This window comes from Onychostruthus taczanowskii, unplaced genomic scaffold (genome assembly GCF_017590055.1).
Source record: "Onychostruthus taczanowskii isolate IOZ18803 unplaced genomic scaffold, ASM1759005v1 scaffold32, whole genome shotgun sequence".
Classification (NCBI taxonomy): Eukaryota; Metazoa; Chordata; class Aves; order Passeriformes; family Passeridae; genus Onychostruthus; species Onychostruthus taczanowskii.
The window spans coordinates 3,798,135-3,822,581 of NW_024500572.1; the positions used below are offsets into that span (position 1 = coordinate 3,798,135).

Sequence of the window (24,447 nt, forward strand, 5' to 3'; positions counted from 1 at the left end):
GGGCGGCGGGCAGGGGCCGCGGCTTCTGGGGCGCCTCCGCGCCCGCTGCCGGGAGTGCGGGGCCGGGGCTGTTCCGTGCGGGCGGGCTGGAGCCCCGGGAGCCGCCCCGGCAGCGCCCACCGCGCCCGCTCCCGCGGGGATCTCCCGGAGCCCCCTCCCGTCTGTGCCCGGGGGATGTTCCCCTCCCGCAGCCCCCACCCCGCTCCTTCCCGGGGGATGTCCCCGCTCCCCGCCCGTTCCCACGGGAGCCTCCCGGGGCTGGAGGGATCGGGTGGATTCGAGTCTCTCCGAGCTCCCGCTGCGCCCCCGGTTTGGGGGGTTCAAGTGAGTGTCCCCATGGATGAATTGTTCCCGAGTGGGACCTGCTCAGTACCGGGGGTTCGCGTTCCATCGAGGGCCAGCAGCGCTGATTTACCGAGCCTACAACACGGCCCAGCTACGAAAGGAGCGTCCCTGGGCTCCCCACACCTGCGTTCTTAATCAGTTACCAGAGTTCGCTCTCATTTCAAACCCCTGTGGCGTTGCCGAAGCACGACGACAAACAGCCAAACCCATTTCTTTGTTGTAGCTTCTTACTGTCCTTAATGGATTTTGATGTTTGTCTGATACCCAGTGTCCTTTTGGGCTCAGAGATTTGGGTGAACGTTAGGCTTTAGGGCAATTATTGCCATAGAAAATGCTATAAATGTATTTATCCTTTTAACCAGGCCTATTCTGAGATTCCCAGAATGGTTTGGGTTGGAAGGGATCATAAATCTCATCCCATTCCACCCCCTTCCACTATCCCAGGTTCCTCCAAGCCCCAGCCTGACCTTGGACTCTTCCAGGGATGGGGCAGCCACAATTTCAGTTTATTCACCTCTATAAAAATAATACCTATTAAATTATCATTTCTCCAAGGGTAAGTTGTCCTCTCTTTTCTCCTCAAGATGGTGAATCTGGATGAATTGGTTTTGATCCATGGCCATTTACAGTAGGATTTGGGTTACCTATTCTGAGATTCCCAGAATGGTCTGGGTTGGAAGGGATCATAAATCTTATCCCATTCCACCCCCTTCCACACCTTCCACTATCCCAGGTTCCTCCAAGCCCCAGCCTGACCTTGGACTCTTCCAGGGATGGGGCAGCCACAATTTCAGTTTATTCACCTCTATAAAAATAATACCTATTAAATTATCATTTCTCCAAGGGTAAGTTGTCCTCTCTTTTCTCCTCAAGATGGTGAATCTGGATGAATTGGTTTTGATCCATGGCCATTTACAGTAGGATTTGGGTTTTTTTGACCTGTATGGAGGTTTTTTAGTCTATGTTGTGTTCTCTGGGTGTCCCTGCTCACACTGGGAACAAGGCTACAAGTTACCTTTTGGCAACGCTGTGAACTTCCTCCTTGCCAGAACAATCCTGTTACTCTGCTCGGAGCCCTGAATTGTTACTTGTGAGGGAGACTGAAAAAAGCTGGGAAATATCAACTGATGAGCCTATAAATAGGAGTAATTAAAGTACCCGTCAGCACATCCCCAGTGCTGTGGCTGTGACAGCTGAGACAGAACTGATTTCATCTCTCCTTTGCTCTTGCAAAGGTGATTGAAAAACCCAATCACTGCATGGAAAATTGTATTGATTTATTTCTTTGGGTTTGGTAAAGAGAGAAATGTGCTGGCAGTGTGTGACTTGGGGAGCACAGATCCTGCTGGACCACAATAACAAAAGAGGGATAATTTTGGGAAGGGTGGATTTTCCACCATGGGTTGTTTTTTTTTTTTCTTTTTCCATCAGAAGGTTCCTTGCTTTGCTGATACCCCCTGTCTTTTGATCCCCTTTTATAAACAAACCCCTGCTGTTTCACTGCTTCCTTTCTTACCAACATTTCCACCTTGCTGTCAGCTAATTATGGGCTGGCAGTGGTGTACTGCAAGCCCCTGAGTGGGAATTGCTGCGGGAGGGATGGTGAGGAGCCACTTTGACGAGGGCGTGGGCTTGGGCAACTTCTGGGATTGTATTTACTGCCCTTGGCCGGGGCAGCTCTGCACCTGCTGCCAGGAACATGGGCAGGGAAAAGAGGATAAAAAGCCCAAAATGCATTCCATCCCTATAAAAGGAAGCGTGAGAGCAGGTCCTGGCTTGTGGGGGGGTGTCACTGGTGAGCGCTGGCCCTCGGCTGTCCCCTCCCAGTTTGGAAGGGCTGCAGCAAAGGTTGGGAGCACAGGGGATGGCAGCACTTCAAGGAGGATCCTCCCGGAACCGCTGGCAGGGATCACTGACACCCCCATTCTGCTATTTGGGGTGCCTGACAAATGCAGCTTCCTACTCAAAGCCAAAAATACGGAGCTGAGGGAGCAGGAGGGCGCGGTGCCAGCAGAGCCAGAGTTACATAAAGTGCCAGAAACCCTCCCAGGTGTAGCTTGGCTTTGCTGCACTTGGCTCTTGGCATCTTTGTGTGGATGTGGGAGAGAGATTTTGGGGGTTTGAACCACCTATTGTGTGTTTAACCTCTCCTTTAAATGCTGGTTAAATAGCAGGTTATTTGTAGTTACCTCTGTACATAAATTATTATTTTTCTTTTGCTGCAACAGCTCATGGATAGCTACTTCCTTAAAGTTCAGAGTGGGATACAGAAGATATTCCATTGGTTGAAGTTTATGGAATGTCAGTATAATAAATCTGAAGAAGCAATCCCAATAATTTATCCTTCTTCTTCCTGTTTAGAATTTTTTTGCTATAAACTCCAAAATTTACCAAGGTTTCTCTTGAATCCCGTGCATATTTAAAAAGCTTGCAAACTGTTCAAGTTACTACTGCACATTTTTTGTTTTGTTTGTTTTTTTACTTTTGTTTTTGTTTTCTGCTAATGGAAGTAAAATTTTGGGAGTGGAAATGTGGCAAATATATGATCACCTTCTCCAGGCAACCTGTTGTGGGCTGAAATAAGTTATTTAATGTTCTATTCATGCCAGGTACTGATGCTTGTGCAGTTTCTTTTGTGAGAACTTTCCTTGATCTCTGAATAATCATTAGATAAACATTATTCATTAGTTCATTCCCATTTGCTGTGATAATTTGGAAGTATTTTTGAATAGTTCTTTCCATGTTGTGTGCATAAATTTGATATTTTCTGTGTTGTTCTTCAGTGAAAGATGGGGACTATTCACTAGATTTTCATGGTGCAAGTAGAATATTATTGACTAGGGGAAAAAAAGATTCACAAGAAGATTCACACAGTTTACTTCTGAAATGGATCCTAATTCCCATTTGAATGACTTGCTAGAGATTTGGATTTTCTAGAATCCTAAAACTCCAGAACATTTCTGAAGAGAATGCTCTGGAGAAGGCTTTGGTGGGAATATTGGCAACTTTTGAGTAGAGAAGGAATTGCTGCAACAATTGAAATAATAACCCTAAATTTAGACCTGGCTCTCATATTTTGCTGATTTAGCAATTTAGCCTGAAATGCTGACTGGATCAGGAAGGATCAGGAATGCTGTTCCATTTTTCTGGATATAACACTCCTCTCTCTGTGATGAGCCTGGCTGTGGAGCTTTTTGGATATATTTTGTTGTACTTTGGAAAGACCCAGAGGCGAACAGAGAGGAGCAGGCTGGGTTCTTTCAGCATGCAAGAATGAGGATTTAACTCTGAAAATTAAAGCTGATTTTTAATTGCCAAGTGCAAAGGTGACAGAGCTGAGGTTGGGGTGCTCACACCCAACGGTTCATTCTTAGAATTTGCCTTCTAAAACCCTCACCAAGCCCTTTTGTGCAGAACTCCTTCAGGGCTGCAATAAAAATGGGTGAATTCCAGATAAGAGCAGAGGCAGTGGTGACACCGAGTGGCTCCAAATAAAGTCTCCAAAGTCAATGCCAGAGGTGGGGACACGGAGCTGCTGGCCACAGCCCAGCCCCAGCTCTGCCTGGGCTCTGGGATAGTCATTGAGGGCAGTTTGTGGGTGGTGAGGATCAATAGGAGATTCCTCTGGGGTTGTATTTAAACAGGACAGATCCGACCCCGGCTCCACATCCCTGGGAGGAAGAGCAGTGGGGTGTCCACGCAGGGAGTTCCTTCCTGACCCCCTCAGCTGTGCCCTAAACCATGAGGTTTTGTTCAGTTTTTAACCTTCAAAATGTTGTCAAGTGTCACTTTGGATGTTTTGTTTTATTTTTAGGTATTTTTCCTGTTTGTCTTTCGGTTTCTTTGTGTTCTGTGTTTTGCTGGAGTAAGGAAATACCACTTCTGGTCTGTGTTTATGTTGTGTACCTTTGATATCATTTTAATCCAGGCAGTCAGAGTGGGGATAAGTGTAATTCTTATGTTTACAAAAAGTTGCAGTATATAAAGTTGCAATATGAAACTAATAACGAACTATTAATTTAGGTGCAAAACTCAGTTTGGAAGCTGTCAGATTGCTCTGTGTGAGTTAACTCTGAAAACCTGCTGTTTATTTATTAACTTTCTTTATTTTTAACCTCTTGTAGATGGTTTCATCCAAATATCACTGGGGTGGAGGCAGAAAACCTGCTGTTAACAAGAGGAGTCGATGGCAGCTTCTTGGCACGGCCCAGCAAAAGTAACCCAGGAGACTTCACACTCTCTGTTAGGTGAGTTTGGCTCTTGCCAGTCTTGCCCCAGGTTGGTAATGATCTTAATTTGCTGCTGTCCTGTGGGGAAATAGTGGATGAGCTTCTTGAAAGAGGTGAAAGAATGCTCTGGTCACTTTTTAGCCTTATTCACTTTTCACTCTTCTTTTTTTCCCATTTTCCCTGGAGAGCTTCTCAAATACTTTTACCCGGCTCTAGATTGGAGGGGAGTGAATTCTGATTTTACAGCAGGACAAAAATGCTCAGGGGAAACAGAAATATGTTGATAATAACATTGCTTTTAGCCCTTTGCAAATCCATTTGATAACCAACTGGAAGGAGCAGAGGTGCTGGGAATTAGTGATCCAGCAGGAAATCCAGACTCTCCTTGTACAGGAAAAGTCAGCAAGTTTTTAAGGGCAACTGTGGCTTTTTCAGCTTCCAAAATAGGCCTTCTGTGACAGTCATCCCCTGACACTGTGTGGTAGGGATGGGGAAAAGACAGCAAGAGGAAGTAGATAAAGGAAAAGGGAAAAGTGGGATTGGTGATAAGAGTTGTGCTGCTTGGAGACTTGTGAGATAACAGGCCTTGTGGCACAGGAGGGGATTCCTGCTGGGAGCTGCTCTTCCTCAGTATTCGAGCCTGTGGCACCAGGCAAAGGCAAATGTTTCCTGAGGGAGAGACCTCAGGAGCTGGTGGGAATTCTGGAGAAAGAGCAAACCAGCTCTGCTGGCTCTCCAGATTATTCAGTTCCTCTCACCCTCCACCCTTGTGCTTGTGTGGGGGATTTTGTGTTGGTCTGTGGGATTTCTGGTGGGGCTGCTGAGGCTGCAGGGTTTACGCTGCCTCCAGCACAGAACTGTTCTCCTGTTCTCCCTGGCTGGTGGGCAGAGGAGCAGTAGCTCCATGCTGGAATTGTGAATATGGATCTCTCCACCTCAGGCATCACCAAATATAAAAGTGATTGATTGATTGATCAGCTGACTTGGGAAGGGGTTTTGTGTCCTGTCTTTCAAATCTCAGACGAACTGGAGCTGTCACCCACATCAAGATCCAGAACACAGGTGACTACTATGACCTCTACGGGGGAGAGAAGTTTGCCACGCTGGCTGAGCTGGTGCAGTACTACATGGAACACCATGGGCAGCTCAAGGAAAAGAATGGAGATGTCATAGAGCTGAAATATCCCCTCAACTGTGCTGATCCCACCTCAGAAAGGTCAGAGAAGTGGTGGAACCTCAAATATCCTCGTGCTTCTTAATAAATGCTGTGTTTATCCCTCTTCACACTCAGCCTCCAGCTGGGAAAAGGGTGGCCACAACCTTGGATTTGTTTCAGGGAGGTTCCTTGCAAAATAGATAAATAAATGTGGTTAAAGGTGAAGCAGTCCAAGCCTCAGAACCTGTTCCCTTCAGCATTTTTCCTTGGGTGGGACAGGACTGAAAAAGAGGGCATAATTCCCTTTACTTTTACTGGGAGAATGTGTAATTGGAGAAGTTCTCCTGATGTTGGTGCTGCTGCAAGGAATTCCCAGGGATACTTCTGGGCATAACTTTTTGTGCTTTTCCTAGCAGTGGGTAGAAAGTGAAGGCCATACAAATCCTCAGATTCCTCAAACTCCTGTTTTGAGGAGCGTGGTTAATAAGGAGAATTTGAGACTCTGGATTTGAGGAAATGTCAGGGGTCAGAACTAAACCAGTAGATACCTGTTTATTCCTAGAAGTGAAATTATGAGGAAAAATATTCAAACGAGTTCTCTCACTCCTCAGAATGCCTTAACAGAGGTGGGGAGGATTAATGTTTTTTTGGCCCTATTTTCTGAATAATTGGGATTGCTGGGATTATCCTCTGCAGTTTTTAATGGGATAGAAGGGTGAGGACAAGTTTATCAGGAAAGTCTCATGAAGGAAGTAAAAGAAGAATGAATGCTTTGACTGAGGGGAAGGTTGGAGTGTAACCTGGTGTTTATTTGGATTATTGTGAAGGATCCAAATCAAAGCTTCACTGGAAGCTTGTAGGAAACTCCGTGGAAGTGCTTTGAAGTGTTTCTGTCCTCACTGCTGTGCACCTGGACTAAAAGCTTATTTTATTTATTATTTTTACCAGCTGAGTAAAACAGCCCTAGACCTGGCTGTTGCTGAGTGAACAGAAGGATTAAATTTCATCATAAACACCTTGAGCAAGTGGATTCAGCTGGAATGCTAAGCAGGGTGTCTCCCTCTATGTCACTTCATTTCCAGGTGGTTTCACGGGCATCTCTCTGGGAGAGAAGCTGAGAAACTCTTGACAGAGAAAGGAAAACATGGCAGCTTCCTGGTGAGGGAGAGCCAGAGCCACCCTGGGGACTTTGTCCTTTCTGTGAGGACAGGGGATGACAAAGGAGAGAGCAACGATGGCAAATCCAAAGTGACACACGTCATGATCCACTGCCAGGTAGGAAAAGCAGGGAATCCATGGGCCCAGGAGCTCTGGATGCATTCCCCTTTTCCCTGGGCTTGCTGCAGGTCATCCCTTTGATCAAAATGACTCCTTTGATGGCATCAAAATTCCAATATTTTTTGGCTGACTGGCTCCTGTCAGGGCCTTCTGGCTCAAATCACACTTTGCTGTGCTCAGGGAGTCTCCTGGATGGATTCTATCAAAATAGGAGTGATTGGATAAGTGGAGATCTATCCACAGATGTCTCTCTCCTGTCAGTTCAGGCAGTTACACCTGATAGATGATCAACAGTCTGTGAAAACGAGTGTTCACTCCAAGGAATGCCCTGAAATCTAAATCTTCTGTTTAGCATAAGGTAGTTCTTCACTGAAATATTATTAAATTACAGTTTTGATATTTGATGTATCTCTATGGGTTGCTATTTAAAAAATAATCACGGACTTTTTAAAGAAAACCATGGATTTTTCTTATTCTCTTTTACTTCTATTGTGCCCAAAGGCAGTGCAATAACTAAATTATATAAAACCCCCTAAAATACAGTAACAGAAGTCGTTTGGAGGTAGAAATGACCCACCAGGACTGTAAATGCTGAATTACCAGAATATGTTTGTTTTTTCAAGAAAACCTCTCTGATTTGCAGTTAGCATTTATGCCTTTAAGGAAAATAATTTGGCATTTGCTTCTTTAAAATAGGGATGGTGCCAGGCAGTACCAGCCTTTCAGGACCCAATCATACACTTAATTTTGGAAATCAAATCCCTAATTCCTGGATTCTTATCCTGTAGCTCCAGAGCTGCCTGAAGCCTGGTTCAGAGGGAATCAGCTTTCTAAAAAAGCAGATAAACCGATTTTCAAGATGGTAAAAAAAGGGGATGTCCTGCTTTGTGTCTGTGTTTCTATTTATTAAAGTTCTATCCTTTAGCAGAAGGATTTCATAGAGCCTTCTACACTTAATTTTGGAGGTTATTTCTGATGCAGGGCACAGCCTAGAAGTGCTGTGGCTGTGGTGGTGGGAAGTGCATTTATTTGGAGGAGCATTTGTCTTTTCAGGATCTCAAATATGACGTTGGTGGAGGGGAGAAGTTTGACTCTCTGACAGATCTGGTGGAGCATTACAAGAAGAACCCCATGGTGGAGACTTTGGGCACTGTGTTGCAACTCAAACAGGTGAGAAGGACAGGCCACCCCTGAGCTTTGCCACCTCCAGGGTATTTTTTTTTTTTTTCTGAGGCAAAAAATCAGGAGTTAAGCTTCATGAAATGCATGAAAAAGTCATTTCAATGGGAGCAATTTTTGGTAGGCTTGTGAAGAGATAAATTGTTGTCTCTGATGTGAAGAATTTCCTGATGTCATCCTGGTCTGTAGGAGTTGCAGGGCATGTCCAGAAATGAGACAATTTAATGCATTAAATAATTAAATGAATAATTAAATAAAAACTGTGAGACTTGAAAAGCAACTGTTCACCATCCCCTTCCTCACTGCCCTTTGCTTGAATTCCAAAACTCTGACATCCAAAAAAATGCCTTGATCCTAAAATTCCCATTAAAATATCCTCATCTTAGTGGAGTTGTGTTTGAATTGTGTTTCCATGGTTGTTCTTTGCTGACCCTGTGCTGTTTGGGGTCTGTCCCCCAGCCCCTGAACACCACCCGGATCAACGCTGCCGAGATCGAGAGCCGAGTCAGGGAGCTCAGCAAACTGGCAGAGACCACGGATAAAGTCAAGCAGGGCTTCTGGGAAGAGTTTGAGGTAATTCCTTACATTCCAAGGAATGTTTCCTCCAGTGTTTCCTCCAGTGCTCACTCTCACACTGCCAAAGTCATGTTGGGTTCTGCCTTCCTGCTGTTTCCCCCTCTCTGCCACCTCAGATACCTGGTTTTGGTCCCATCTCCAGGGCTTTGCCAGCTCCACTCTTGTGGCTTGAAATATTTGCCTTTTTTCCTTGATTCTCAGAGTGCTTTTAATCCAGGATATCCTCCTGGATATCCTTCCCACTCTCCTCTCCATCACCTCAGATCCCTGGTTTTGCTCCCATCTTCAGGGAGCTCCACTCTTGTGGCTTGAAATATTTGCCTTTTTTCCTTGATTCTCAGAGTGCTTTTAATCCAGGATATCCTCCTGGATATCCTTCCCACCAAGAGGGAGCCTCCTGTGTTTGTCCCACCAGGACAATCCTTCCAATTCCTTCTGCTGTTTGGGAAGTTGGGAACCATTTTTTTAGGGACACTTCCATTTCTCAGTCCATCCATTGCACTTGTCCTTGGGGCTTTTTGATGCTCATTTTTGGGAATATTAAAGCAATTGGGAAGTGGTAGAAAGCTCTATGATGAAACAATGTGGATTATATACATTTCTTGGACTTCTGGAGGTTTAATTTTGGTTTGTTTTGGTGTTTCATTTCTCTCTGCAGGCAAAGTCTTTCTTCCAGGAAGAGTGTGTAGGGACAGGACAGGGGGAATGACTTCAAACTAGAAGGAGTGTAGATGGGATATTGGAAAGAAATCCTTCTAGAATTTGGAAGAAACTCTTCCCAGAGAAGCTGTGGGTGTCCCATCCCTGGAAGTGTTAAACACCAGATTGGCTGGGGCTTGGAGCAACCTGGAGTAGTGGAATGATTTGGGTTGTGAGGGACCTTAAATCCCATCCTACCCCACCCCCTGCCATGGACAGGGACACCTTCCACTATCCCAGGTTCCTCCAAGCCCCATCCAGCCTGGTCTGGAGCACTCCATGCTGGATATAATGGACTGGTTTATACCTCACACACGTAACCACCAGTGGAGTCTGGAATTCCACCAGCAGATGGCAACAGGAAACTGGGAAGTGCTCAGGGAGCTCCAGACAGGCTGGTTTGAGAAACTTCCTGAATAGTGATGGATTTGCAAGGTGACCATCCTTGGAGAAACCCTCTTTGATCAGAAATATCCATTAGCTAAATGTACTGTCCAGTGTGCTCTGATTATTGCCAGGAGAAGGAAAACTAATCCATGAAAAGTGAAGGAATTAGCACAGAGGTGTGTGAGGGGAATATCAGATGGTGAGGTGATGGCATTGGGAAATGATAAAATGAGGATTAAGTTTTCTCCTTTCTCTTTCCAGAGAGAGGGGACAGTCCTTGATCCAGGGCTGCTGAATAGTCAGAATGGCCAGAATTCCATCTGGAGAGGGAAGGAAGTCAGCAGAGGTCATGTGTGTGGGAAGGGATTGTTGGTTTGGCAAAATACAACTGAGCTATTAATTCACAGTTCTTTCCTGACCTCTGCTGCACGTTGAATAAATTTTTCTTGAAGTGGATTTCTCAGTGTGGCCTTAGAAGCAAAGTGTTTTCCTTACAGAAGGAAAAGTCTAGCAGGAAAAACAAATCAATGAAGAATTTTACCTGTGGGACATTGCACTTCTTTTTCCCCTTTGCTGCTGTCAGTGAGGTCAGCACTAACCCTCATTTTTATGGGAATGAAGCCCTCTCCTAGCAGTTTTAGTGCCCTGTTTTCCATTCCCCTCAGGGAAGCTCCAGCTGTCCTCCATGGTGGCAGGAGAGGGGAGCACACTCCAGGTTGTCCATGGATCCCTGTCTGTGCTGTTCAGGAGCTGCCAGCCCAGATGGTGAATTTAAATTACTTGTCTCCAGGCAGGAATGAACCTCTTGTCCCAGGAACCATCAGACAGGAATGTTGACAGCCCTTGTAGTGTTTTTCCTTCTGAAAAATGGTTATTTCTGAGCTTCGTGCTGAGATGTTGTAGTGAAGTGGAGAATATTCAGATTTATGGTTGTGTTGTTCCAGCTCTGAATGGGCTTGTTGGGAGTCGCTGCTGCTCATGGATTTGTCCTCAGGGATGCTCCAAGCAATGATAATTAACTCTAGGAAGGAAGATGTGGTTTCCACACACATTTAATTGCTCCAATTCTTTAACTTGCTGGGAAAGTTTAGCTCCCAGTCCTTTTGCCTGGAATTCCACAGGCAATGCTTTGGGGGCTCTTTCTTGCCCTTTGCCACAAGCTTGAAACTTTGCATCTCTTCCATTTCTTTTGCTTTCCCTGGCTTTAGGGTCAGCCTAATTATCCAAGGTCGTTAAGTGAGGGAGTATCAGACTGAGACAGGAGTGAGCAAATGTGCCAGTTAAATAACAGCAAGAGGCTGGAGGTGGGAATGATGAGGGGGAACAGCTTCCAAAACCTGAGTGTTCCTTTTAGTGGGGCCAGAAGTGCTTTGGGGATGAAAACTTGGAGCAAAGCACTGGGATCCTGGTGCCTCCAGCTCCAGGGAGCTTTGGGAGTGGGGAGATTTGCCATGAACAGCCTGGCTGTGCAAGTACTGAATTGCTGCTGTCCCTGGGACTTTGTGTTCCAGAAATCCCCACTCCAGCTTGTTCCTTCACTGGGATAATTTATGGGTAACCCATTTGCAGTCACCTAAAGCCCCTCTCCTCCCTTTTCTCTGGGAGAAGGGATTGCTGTGAGCATGGGCCAGTCCATCCTGCTTTTTTTGAGCCTCCTTGTGTGTGCTTTCCCCTCAGACTTTGCAGCAGCAGGAATGCAAACTCCTCTACAGCCGTAAGGAAGGGCAGCGCCAGGAAAACAAGAACAAAAATAGATACAAAAACATTTTACCCTGTAAGTATCGACCCTTCATTGCCATTTATTGTTCCTCTGGTTTATTTGCCTCATTAATACAGGGTTAATTAAATACCACTGGCCTTTGACTTCTCTTTAATGATAATTTCCCCTCTTATCAGGATTATCCTGTGATTTCCAATTCGGGTTCACATATTTGCACTTTGTAGATATTTGCAGTATTGGTTTTTATCTTAATTTAAAAGGCTCATATCCTTCAACTCAACAGTCTGGAATACTTAAATTTAAGAGGATTTCTTTGGGGGACAGAACTGCAACATGCAAATCCCAAGGCTTGGTGTTTGAGGGTCCCTGTGTTCCTGAATTCCCAGGACATGGACATGTTTTGGTCCAGCTGGTCACAGCACTTGTTTGAAGGAAGCAAAGCAGTCAATTTGGAATATTCTGATAACTTATTTACTAAGTTTGATAATTAATTAATAGCTACAGCTGTGGAATGCAAGTTCTTGACATCCATGTGTATTTTTGCAGTTGATCACACCAGAGCACTTGTTTGAAGGAAGCAAAACAGTCAATTTGGAATATTTTGATCACTTAGTAATAAGTTTGATAATTAATTAATAGCTGCTATGTGGTCACAGCTGTGGAATGCAAGTTCTTGACATCCATGTGTATTTTTGCAGTTGATCACACCAGAGTTGTTCTCCACGATGGTGATCCCAATGAACCTGTTTCAGACTATATCAATGCTAATATTATTATGGTGAGTGGATTCCCACCTGCTCTTCCCTAAATCCAAGGGAATCTTGGATTCCCTTGTCACACACAATTTGTTGAATTGCTCGGGTTTTTTTTTCCCCTCTAGCCTGAGTTTGAAACCAAGTGCAACAACTCCAAGCCAAAAAAAAGTTACATTGCTACCCAAGGCTGCCTGCAGAACACGGTGAATGATTTCTGGAGGATGGTGTTCCAGGAGAATTCCCGAGTTATTGTCATGACCACGAAAGAAGTGGAAAGAGGAAAGGTAAAACCAGACTCCAGCTGGCTTTGGGAAAGGCCCTGACATTTGAGTACAAGTAGGAGCTGAACTGACAGGGATAAATTGATTTATGGCAGGAATCTGGTGTGAGGCAGGATTCCTTGGAGCTCTGGAAGGTGCTGAGTGTCCTTTTTATTGGTGCCTGTGGGAATTGGGTATAGATTCCTGTCACATCCCTTTCTTAAGGTTTGCCTGCTGAAATTTTAGCTGCTGGATGTGAATCTCTGTATTTCAAACTTAGGGAAGAAGGCACTGGAAAGGGAGATTGGCCAAGCAGAATTCTGGGTGCTTGAAGGGAAAAATTCCCTCCTCCTGCAGCAGAAGTCTTGGCATTTATTTTACTTCATCAAGCCTGGATGGACCTCCCTAAAAAAGCAGAATTCTGGGATTTGATTATTACAAAACTGAACATAGAGATGTTGCTTCTTAGCTGGGAGCTGCCCTGGCAGGATTTAATGCTCTCAGAGAGGAATTTTCCCTTCAATGGTATATTCCAAAAATCTCCACTTACCTTTGGAGTACAGGAATCTTGTCTTCTCCCCTGGCCTCTGGCAAACCTGGGGATATTTTAATTTGTTTCTGGTTTCTAATGATACAAGGCAGGAAAGAATAGGAATAGTTGAACATTGATATCCTGGCAGCAGCCACACACAGCTTCCTGGGGATTGTAAGGATTTATCTTTGGAATTTTTTGCTTCTGATCTTTTTTCTGTTTCATAAACACTGTCTCTTCTCTCTCCTTTTCTTTCAAAGTTTCTCTGCTTCTTCCACACACTATTATCCACGTTTTTACCTTTTTCCATATCCTCATTATCTGTTTCTGAATAGAAAGCTGTTGCCTTTTTAGGGGAGCATCACTTGTGGAAAAAAATCAAATTAAGAACTGAGGTTTTTCTGTGACTGATGATTGCAGGGGTTCCTTACCCCCAGAAACTTTGTGTCTGTGGATTGAAGACAAATACAGAAAATTTTACAGGATTCTCTCCCTAATTAAGGTGACAAAGCTGCCAGTGGTGCTGTTTGTTGGAGCCATTAGACTTTGTCTTGTGTATTGCTTTTAGTCTTTGACTTTGTCCTGTGGATCTTTTTTTTAGTCTTTGTAAAGTTCTGCCACTTCATCACCCTGATAAAGGGACAGGATTTGTGTTTCCTTCCTGAGAATTCACTGAAGGAGGGAGAAGCTCCCCCTTCCCAGTGATAATCTTTGTTTTGGAAGAGGAGAAATAAATTATGGAGTTGTTTTGGCAGAGTTGATTTGAATACACCTTTCTTCCTTCAAGTTATTTATTATTTTTTTAAGAACCTCCTGAATGGCCTCTGCTCTTCTGCAGTTTCTCCATTTTTCTTCCCAAAGTTTGCTCAGCCTTTTTGCTGGAGAAAACTCTTTAATTCATCACTGCTGCATTGCTTCTTCTTTCTGTACCCTTGATTGTTTTGTGATGCCTATTTCACTTCTTACAGAATTGCAAATACTGTCCTGATATCAAATCAAAGCTTTTTTATCTCAGGCCAAGCTGTTTGCAGGAGGAGAGAACCCTTTGCAGCAGAGCTGCCTCCATAGCCTGAGGAAGGGAGGAACTGTGGAACATCCCAGCCCTGCATCAAGTCCTGGATGTGCTTTAAAGTGCAGCAGCAGCAAATCCTTAGAAATTAAAGGAGTTTTGGGGTTTTGGAGGCAGTTCAGCAACCCTTCCAGCAGAGTAAAGCCTATTTTAATGTCATGTTGCTGTTCAGACTTGCTCTACCAACTGCTCAGAGCTCTGCATTGAAAACTGCAAGTTATTTCTGTTGGCACCCCCCAAAATCAGTGTATTTGCTTCAGTTTCAGAGTATTTGATTCAGTTTCTCCCCTTGTGACAGGGAAAGAAGGGCAAAAATAGCAGAGAAGCATCTTGTTGCCTACGTGGGCATGTGTTCAGCCATCTTCCTCTGCCTTGGGCTGGCAGAAGGAGCTTCCCTGTGTCATGTTTTTTCCTGAATTTCAGAATAACTGTAAATAGACCTATTGCTCTGTAGGACCTGGTATTTGGTCTAGAAGCTGCTCCTACAGTAATTTCTTCTAGAAGCTGCTCCTACAGTAATTTCTGCTGTGATGCTGCATTCCCAGGAGTTGCTCATTCCTGACCTCTCACAGGAGCCAAATCCAAGTGCTGATAGGTGAATCTATTCCTCAGTGATGGAATTTATCCCTGGGCAAAGATAATCTTGATCTTGAGCAGCAGCAGCAGCACACCAAAAACTCTGCATTTTAGGAGCTACAGACCATGAACAGCTTCCTTTGCAGGAGCCTGAACCCTCTTTGGTGATGGAACCAGAGCTGTGTCAGCCCTTCCTGCTGCAAGCCATGGAAGTGAAAATATCCAAGTTTTATTTCCACTGGGAATGATTTATACCTTTGACCTTTACTTCTTTTGCAGCCTGTAGGGTTTGGGCTGTGGGACTGAATTCTGATGGAATTCTGTATTTTGAGACCTATGACTGGGGTACAAAAAGCAGAATTTTAATCTCCAAGTTTTGAAAATACCCAGGCACAAAATATTCCAAAATGTGCTAAGAGGAGAGGTGTTCTGTACCTGTCTGAAATTATCCAATGGTTGTTATGGAGAGGAGAACCTTCCCATTAAAATGATCTTTACCTCATCAGCTGGTTGTCCTCTGTGGACTCTGAAATAAAAGCTTCAGGGTTTAGTTAACCAGTTTGCAAACCAGCCTTTTTTTCCAGCCTGATTTTTCCTTTTCTTTTTGTTGGTTTTTTTTGTATATAATTTGAAATCTTGCAGAGTAAGTGTGTCAAGTACTGGCCAGATGAATATTCCCTGAAGGAGTACGGAGTGATGCGTGTCCGGAACGTGAAGGAGAGTGCAGCACACGATTACACCCTGAGAGAGCTGAAACTTTCCAAGGTTGGCCAGGTGAGTACAAGAGGAACTCTGTCCTTTTAGCTCAGCTTGTGGAACACCAAAGGAAAAATGTTAGGATTAGCCCATTTCTCTGGAATCAATAAAAGCACTCGGAGATGAGTAAATGGAGCTCTGCCTTTCTTTGAAGCTCCACGTTCAGTTCCATCCATCTTTCTCTTTGCCCTTGGGATAATTGAAGATTCTCCTACCTAAGCAGCTTTTGGCAGGAGAGGAACTGCTGCAGGGCTTGCAGGGAATCAGGAGGAGGGATAATGCTTTTAATTGAGGACACTTCAATCCAGCCAGCCATTTGCTCTCTCGTGGAAATGGTTGCATTGAAAGGAAAAGTTGTGTGTGGGTTTGGGGTGTGGAAAATTCACTTAAGGGAAGGGATAAAAAAGGTGAGAAAGCAGTGTGGAAATGGCACTTCCTGTTAAGGAACAGTTTGGCTCAGGGAGGAGAAGCAAACCAAGGGAATTGGGGATAGATTCCTGTCACAGCAAACCTCCCTTTCTTAAGGTTTGCCTGCTGAAATTTTAGCTGCTGGATGTGAATCTCTGTATTTCAAACTTAGGGAAGGAGGCACTGGAAAGGGAGATGTGGCCAAGCAGAATTCTGGGTGCTTGAAGGGAAAAATTCCCTCCTCCTGCAGCAGAAGTCTTGGCATTTATTTTACTTCATCAAGCCTGGATGGACCTCCCTAAAAAAGCAGAATTATGGGAATTGATTACAAAACTGAACATAGAGATGTTGCTTCTTAGCTGGGAGCTGCCCTGGCAGGATTTAATGCTCTCAGAGAGGAATTTTCCCTTCAATGGTATATTCCAAAAATCTCCACTTACCTTTGGAGTACAGGAATCTTGTCTTCTCCCCTGGCCTCTGGGATATTTTACTTTGTGGGATTTAGTGACCGATGTGCCAGGCCAGGGAGAGCCCTGACTTGTTCCCTCCTTTGGGATTTGTGGAGCTGTGGGTGCTGTGCTCAGGTTGGATTTGGGGGGCTCAGCTGCGCCCCGTGAGGAGCTGGGTTTTGAGCAGCAGGGTTTGTGTCCCTGGTGCTGCAGGGGAACACAGAGAGGACGGTGTGGCAGTACCACTTCAGGACCTGGCCCGACCACGGCGTCCCCAGCGACCCCGGAGGCGTCCTGGATTTCCTGGAGGAGGTGCACCACAAGCAGGAGAGCATCCCTGATGCAGGACCTGTCGTGGTCCACTGCAGGTGAGGCTCCTGACACTCCTCCCGTTGGCCCAGGGAGCTGAGACCTTTAAAAAGAACAACTTTCCCTGGAAATTGCTGAGAATTCCTTGTTTTCTGTCTGTACAATGTCACATTCTGGGTGGGTGGCACAGAGAAGGGATTTCAGGGTGTGAACCTTTGGATAAATGACAATTTCTGCTGTTGGCTGAGAAGATGGGACCTGGCTGGAGCATTCCAAGTGCAGGATCATGGGAATTCTGGCATCTCATGCCACCTGTGAGGGCTCTGTCCTTTTTGGATGTTCTCAGCTTGTAAATGAGATTCTTTTTAGGCAAGGAAATGTTAGATCTGACCTTACAGGTTTTTTCTGATTCAGGGGTGTTTATAAACACTGAGGGACAGAAGTGCTGATTTCTGTGCCTTCCCTGAGGTCTCTGGTTTGACTCTGGCCGGAATTTGGAAGCCCCTGGCTATAATTTTGAAACCTCCTGTCTTCTAACGCCAGAATTCCTTTGCCTGGGATTTTGCTGTGCATTCAGAAAGACCAAAACAATGAAATTCCCTTTTTTTCCCCCTTCTTCCAGTGCTGGGATTGGGCGAACAGGAACTTTCATTGTCATTGACATCCTCATTGACATCATCCGAGAGAAAGGTACCTTTAACCCTTTGATTCCCCTGCCTGCTCATGGATCCCCCCCAGGAATGCTGCTGGAGGATTCAGGTGAGCTCCACCCTCACCGTGGCTCTTTTCCTGCTCTTCCCAATGCCGTGGATGTCCCCAGGGGTGGACTGTGACATCGATGTCCCCAAGACCATCCAGATGGTGAGGTCCCAGCGCTCAGGGATGGTGCAGACAGAGGCCCAGTACAGGTTCATTTACATGGCAGTGCAGCACTACATCGAGACCCTCCAGCGCAGGATCGAGGAGGAGCAGGTGGGTCCATCCCAAATATCCAACAGGAACGGGGCAGGATTCCAGCAGGGAGCAGCAGGGATTTTTGTGGGGATTTTGTTGTGGGAAGGCTGGGTCTGAAGGTGTGAACTGTTTCCTGGATTTCGGTTCATTGTGCTTAAGAATTAAATAAATTGTCAGGTGGAATCCTCTCCTTAAATTATCAGGTGAAATCTTCTTAAAACATTGTGTAGAATCCTCTCCCTAAAGTGTTAAGTGGAATCCTCTCCTTAAATTATCAGGTGGAATCCTCTCCTTAAATTATCAATTGGAATCCTCTCCTTACATTATTGAGTGCAATCCTATCCTTAAATTACTGAGTGGAATTTTCTCTTTAAAATATTAGGTGGAATTCTCTCCTTAATTTAGGTGGAATTCTCTCCTACCCTCCCTGTCCCCAGGTCTTAAATTTCCTTCCTGTTATCAAATTTCCTGTGGAGGAAGAATAAAAGATAAGGGTCTGTTAATTAAAGCAGAACCTCCTGCTCTTTGTGTTTTAAAGAGATTTCAGAACTTGTTCCCTGCATTCCTCAAAGGGGAAAATCAAATGCTGATCACTCCAATTCCAATTTTGGGAGTTTATTGCTAGGAAATCAGTTTCTTGGAGTGGAAAATGAAAGGGCGAGGGTGGTGTCCAACAAAAAGCACTTCCAGGAGTGTGGAAGGATCAGAAATATTTGGGAATAAGTGGTGACAGCCACAAAGACCTTCCCCTGCCCCTTCCTGTTCAGGGAATTCCTTGCACTCCTGTTCTGGTGGGTTTTACAGCAGTTTCCTGGTTTTCTGATAAAGAGCTGATGTTTTCTCCCTGTCCCTGCTGCTCCCTGCCCTGACCTCAGAGCAGCTGGGATTTGTACCTTTTACTTTCTATGCTAATTAGTCCATGTTTTTACTCTTTTTAGTCTCTTTTTCCCTGCTGGGCACTTTCCAACACTTACTGAGTTAGTTCCTCTTTATCAGCTGGTTCCTACAATATGTCCTTGTGGTCCATCCCACAAATCCTGCCTTCCATGTGTCCACCAATCCATCTTTGTCTGCCAGACTTTGTTCAATGAAGCAAATCCAGGTTTGCTCAACAAAGCGTTTCCCAAGCTGTGTTCCCACAAACTGCTCAGGACAGCTTTGTCATAAATCCTGGCTAAGAGTGATTTAAAAATCACCAGAATGAGTTTCAGGAGACCATCCTGGAAAAGCTTCAATCCCAGGAATGTTCTTAATGGGAATTCAGGAGCCAGAACTCCCCGGAGGTTCCGCCAGTCTCTGCTGTGAGATTGGGTCATCCCTCAGAACTTGTTGCAGCATTATAAAACCCCAAATAAACCCACAACCCCATTCCCAAACCCCAAATTCTCTGCAAAACTTCAATTTCTACCTTGTAGGTTTCAGTGTTTGCAGGCATTGTGAATGCCTGCAAAAAGGAAAAATCCATCTCCTGTTTCTTTCCTGGTGTAGTTCCCTGGCAGGATCTGGAGCTGGGTGCCAGCACAATTGGCTGCAGCCTGGAGCATATGTGCAGAATCCAAATAACAGCTTGGCTGCTTTTTATATCAAACCTAATGGGCTCAGATATTATTTTATTAGAGCTCCTGCAAACAACGGTGTCGCTCCCTTGGCCCCAGCTCCGAGCTGGAAATAAGGTCAGTGGGAAGCCCACTGGCTGCTCAAGAATGAAATGGGGAGTTTTCTGCCAAGGACATGAGGATTGAGTGCATTCAGAGGGTTGCTGTGTTCTGCTGGAGATGGTGGCATGGGGGAAAATGGGGATTTTCTTGTTTTGTCTCACCAAGAGCTGGAGCCAAGCTTTAGGTGTGCTCAGGGATGCACTCACTGCAGGACTGAGCTCTCTCCTCACAGACAAACCTAAAAACACCCACGGGTGGAATTGCTGCACTGCCTCAATGATTGGTTGCTGGGATTAACCCCAAACCTGGCTTTTTGTTGTGTGTTTTGCTTCACAGAAGAGCAAGAGGAAAGGTCACGAGTACACAAACATTAAATATTCGTTATCGGACCAGACGAGCGGGGATCAGAGCCCTCTCCCCCCCTGCACCCCAACCCCAACGTGTCCAGAGTAAGTCCAGTCCTGCCCTCAGCTTTTGAGCTGTTCTGTCTCATCTTCAGAGACCTCAAACGAGGCTGAGTTACCCCAGAACCTGCCCTGCTGTGCTGGGCTTTCCTCTGAAAATAAGTAAAACTAATTGTCCCTGAATTATGTGGTGTGTATTATAGGATTTTTTTTTTTTTTTTGGTCTCAAATGAGATTGGTGGGACTCTAAATCCTGGTTTCATTTCAGAATGAGAGAAGATAGTGCTAGAGTATATGAAAATGTGGGGCTGATGCAGCAGCAGAAGAGTTTCAGATGAGAAGATGTTCAGAGCCTTCCAGGCCAAGGCAGGTGTGTATGGCCAGAGGAGGGGCTGTGTTCAGCCTGGCTTGGGAGAAAATGCACCCAGGAATGCCCAAAATGCTTGGAATTTTTCTCCTTAGGGTGCCTGAGTTCCAAAAGCTAATTTAAATTTAATTTTAATGACCTTCATACACAATCTCACCTTTTACTGCCAAAGCACCCACACAGTTTCTAAGCCAGGGTTGAGACTTTGGGTTGAGTTTAAGCTTTATTGAGTCAAAACTGAGCACTTCTGTACAATGCCTGAATAAGAAACAACTGCTGGGTTTTTTCCTCAATAATTCTTCATTTTTTTTTCCTTTCCCAGACATGAAAATGGTTGTTAAAAAGGTCAAGAAAGAGATGGAAGAAGCTTCACGTGAGCAGTGAACTCTGAGGGCTTGGTACCTTTTTATTTACGGTTTTAATCCTTCAGTAGGCAAAACTTCAGAGCATCTAAAGATTGTTTTTATCTCTTCTCTCCAATTTCCAATTGCTCGTTTTCCAAATAAAAGGAAATCCTTTCTACAAGGTAGACAATTACTTTGTAGAGTCAGTTTTGAATCCTGCAAACTGTTGGACTGTCATCCATTTGTTTTTTTAAATAGTATTTTGGTTTCACAGTATGGCTGTTAGTGGGTTTTTTTTTTTTCCTTATTTGAGCAGTTGTGGGGGTTTTTGGGGGGCACTTGGGTGGGGGGTGGGTGGTGGGAGAGCAATGCCACGGATAAATCCGTGACATGAAATGTAAAATACTGATGGGAACAATGTGGATTGTTGGAAAACAGTGGATCACCAGCGTGGATAGAACCAAGTGCATGATCAAATTAGTCCTGATACATTTCAAACTCAGACTGAGCTTCCTGGGGTGAGCAGTTCTTGAGATGAAGGTGCTTTTTTTGTGATAATTGGTGGCTTTGATTCCAATTTTGCTGTGAGGCTGGATGGGCTATTTTGGAGGAATTTATGCAAAGTTGCTTTTACATCAAACAAAGTTTCTTTTCCGTGATCTGTGCCCAGAATAGAAATTCCTTGTGTCCTTCAGGAGACTCAGTGACCTGGGGGTGGTTTGTGAGGACACTCTGTGGTGACTTTGTGCTCCATTAAATGAGACTGAACCGGTAGAATTCAGGTATTAATTAAGAAGTTGCAGGATGTTAAACCCAGTGAAACCAGTAACCCAGTGCTGGTGTCAGGGAACCCTCCTGCCCCTGTGCTGGGGATGTGGAAGCTGTGGAGGAGCCTCCTGGATGTTTAGGGAAGCAGGGATCCCAGGATTCCTGGTGGGACCCGAGCAGCGAGGCCACACTGGGGGCACTGTCCCACCCCAAGTGCCTTTGGGAGCTGCCTGGACCTTCCTGTCCCAACGCCATGGAAAACCACCTGGAACCATTGTCAGGGAGACAAAGCCTCTTCCAGAGACTCCCCAAGGAAGATCTGGTGAGCTTCCATGTAACTCCTTCCCCTGGCTCTGTCCTGGACCAGCAGCTCCCCTTGGAGCCATGGATGGCAGGAGCAGACCCAAGGAGTGGGGCCTGGTGTCTCCCCAGCACCTTGTCCCTGGTTTTGGGGACATTCTGGGACTTCAGTGGTGTTGAGGAGTGATTCCCATCCTCACACAGGATGCCTGAGCTCCCTGTGTCTCTGGAATGGGGTTATTTGCCTTCCTGGTGGAATTGTGCTGGAGCCTGGAATGTAATTCACGCAGCTTTGTGAGAGGTGAAGTGGGAGATGCCATCACCTGGTCCTCAGTGCTTTGCAAATTCCAATATTTGAGCAGTTTGTTTGGACTGAATGGAGGTGCTTCATTAATATTAAGCAGAGTTTTGTTCCTTGGCCTCTTGTCCTTTTTGTCTTTCGGGGCTTTGGGGCTTGATTTTTTGGAACTCTTGTCACCAGCACACCATAAATGTGTTTGACTGTCACAGCCTTATGCTCTAGCCCTGAATCCTTGTGCCCTTCCTAGACTGGAATAGATGATGAGGAGAGAGAAATGGGGTGATTTGGTAGTGAGATTGCTGTTCTCCATCTCCTGCCAGCCTGTCCCTGTTCCCAGCTCCCTCCTGCTGAACAGGGATCACTTGGAAGTGTTGACATTTGCATGGAGTAATTAAATATTTGCCTCAAACTCTGTGCAGAGTCAAATTCTGCGCTTCAGAGGTCGGAGCGAGGTGGGGACACACCCAGGTGGGGTTTGGAGCCGCTCTGCTCCAAACTGGCAAGTCAGGGGGGAAAAGTCAGGAGAAAGGAGGGAAGGATCCTGAGGGAATCTCAAATCTCTGCACTCAGTTCATGTGAAGTGTCTTAAAAGCTGGACCTGTGCAAGCAGCAGTCAGCACAACGTGGCCTCCTGGCCTCACTCAGAGCCTGCCTCTGGAGGCTTTTATTTGGAATTGTTCTCCTTGGGAGCAGGGAGCTCTTGCTGCAGAATGTGTGGGAATCCTGGGGAGCACATGGTGGGGGAATGTCAGTGAGGGGAGAGCAGGATCTGAAAGATTGTGACTAAGGGAATAAATTCTCCTTTCTGAACCTCTGTTGGGTGCTGGTGGTGCCCCTGCACCCTAAAATCTGTCACCAGAGGCAGGGAGGGTTCTTAAAGCATCTCCTGCATTAATTCCAGCAAATGACTTTGGGGTTCTGGCAGATGAAGCAACAAAGAGAAACATCCTTTGGTTCAGGGGAGATCAGTGCGTGGGATTCAGGGATTCCCAGGTTTGGGGAATTCAGTTGGAAGCAGTGCTGGCTGAGCTTGTTCTGGAGCAGGGATGGAAGAGGGATCCCAGGGTTCTCTTGGAGAAGCCTTTGTCCCACGAGGGAAATTTACCCCAACTCCCAAGGCACAATGATTGATGCCAGTGTGAATTTGCTGCAGACTTCATTTACTGAATGTTTTAGAGAAATACACCTTAATTTCAGCTAATTCCTGTTAGGCCTGATTGGTTCTATTAATCCTGACCAAACTTTCCTTTTTTCCTCCTAAAAGATGTGTTTGAGACACGATTAACCAGGACACAGCTAACAAAGGTATCCAACCTGTTCCTTTTTTTTTTGTTGTAGGGCTGAGGAAATTTGCAGCTGGGACTAAGATGTGTTGTCAGGCTTAGATTTTCTAGCCATAACTCCATTATTTCAAATTAATTGTTCATTTCTCCCTTTTCAATAGTGAAAGGTAATGAATAATTTCAAGCCTGTTTATTTATGACATTACTGTGATTTTTTTTTTATTGCAGTACTAAAGACTAATGAAAAAGGATCTTATTAGGTGGAATAGGCCTTGCATTTTTTTTTTTTGTCCTGCAATGTATGAAGTATTGTACCAGAGTATTAAATGAAATGTAATATTTTATTGCAAAATTTCTATCCTTTAGAAGGAATACATTTAGGATGTCATCAATTTGATGTGAATCATGTAAATGTTGAGAAATGAGCTGTTTATTCTACATCTGGTGTTTCAAAAAGATTTCACCTCTTGCCTTTTGCCCACAGTCTGTAGCCCATTTACAGTTGTCAAAATGTGACATTAAATAATAGTTCCTGTATAGAAATAGTGGTGGTTGTCCATTGTTTTCTGGGCTGGTATTTATGGGATTTAATTCAGTTGCAGTGGGTTTGGTTTGGTTTTTTTTTTTTTTTTTAATTGCTGCCAAGCTGTGTTATCAGGAATAAACCATATCTGTAAACAGCAGAAATTCCATTAAAAAAAAAAAAAAGGGAAAAAAAGAAATTCAAAATAGAAAAAAAAAAAAAGTAAAGAAATAAAAATCATTTTCTTACCATGATTTGTCAGTCCCTGTGTTCTCCACATGCAGGCACCAAGGATGGGATATTGGGAAGAAATTCTTCCCTGGGAGGGTGGGGTTAGAATTCCCAGAGCAGCTGTGGCTGCCCCATCCCTGGAAGAGTCCGAGGCCAGGTTGGACAGGGCTTGGAGCACCCTGGGATGGTGGCAGGGGCTGGAGCTGGATGATCCTTAGGCTCCCTTCCAACCCAAACCATTCCAGGATTCTGTGATTCCGTGCTCAGAGCTGGATGGGGCTTGGCCTCTCCTCTTGCTCTTTGTGTAGGATCAGCTGGAATTGGGAAGGAAGGAAGGACAATCCTGTTCTTTCTCTCTCCACATCCCATTCAGCCACAGCCAGCTCTCCTGGGATGAGGGAGAGGAGCTGTTGCTCCCACTCCTGCTGCTCCTTCCTTCCATCTTCCACCTCTTGCTCCGTTTGTTTTTGGGGCTCTGTTGTTTCCGAGGTTTTCTCCTGCCAGCCCCATGCAGGGACTCCAAGGAGGAGTTGGTGCTTGCAGCAGGAGCTGGATTCTGTCCCAGGCTCCTCTGCCAGCTGCTCCTGCCACACTTCCAGAGCTCTCAGCATTCCTGGTCCCTCACACCTGG

At 45.2% G+C, this 24,447-nt stretch overlaps 1 protein-coding gene across 1 annotated transcript; it reads left to right on the forward strand.

Annotated features, from left to right (window-relative positions):
• The first annotated feature begins 4,071 nt into the window (after nt 1-4,071).
• Nucleotides 4,072-23,605, forward strand: PTPN11 (protein tyrosine phosphatase non-receptor type 11). The gene is made up of 16 exons (XM_041410175.1): nt 4,072-4,091; nt 4,470-4,592; nt 5,596-5,790; nt 6,813-7,005; nt 8,062-8,178; nt 8,647-8,760; nt 11,527-11,623; nt 12,268-12,347; nt 12,450-12,608; nt 15,404-15,535; nt 16,588-16,742; nt 17,306-17,373; nt 17,504-17,655; nt 19,632-19,744; nt 19,968-20,069; nt 20,389-23,605. The coding sequence occupies exons 1-15, from the start codon at nt 4,087-4,089 to the stop codon at nt 20,035-20,037; spliced, it is 1,773 nt and encodes a 590-aa protein (XP_041266109.1). The 5' UTR covers nt 4,072-4,086; the 3' UTR covers nt 20,038-20,069; nt 20,389-23,605.
• Nucleotides 23,606-24,447: the final 842 nt, after the last annotated feature.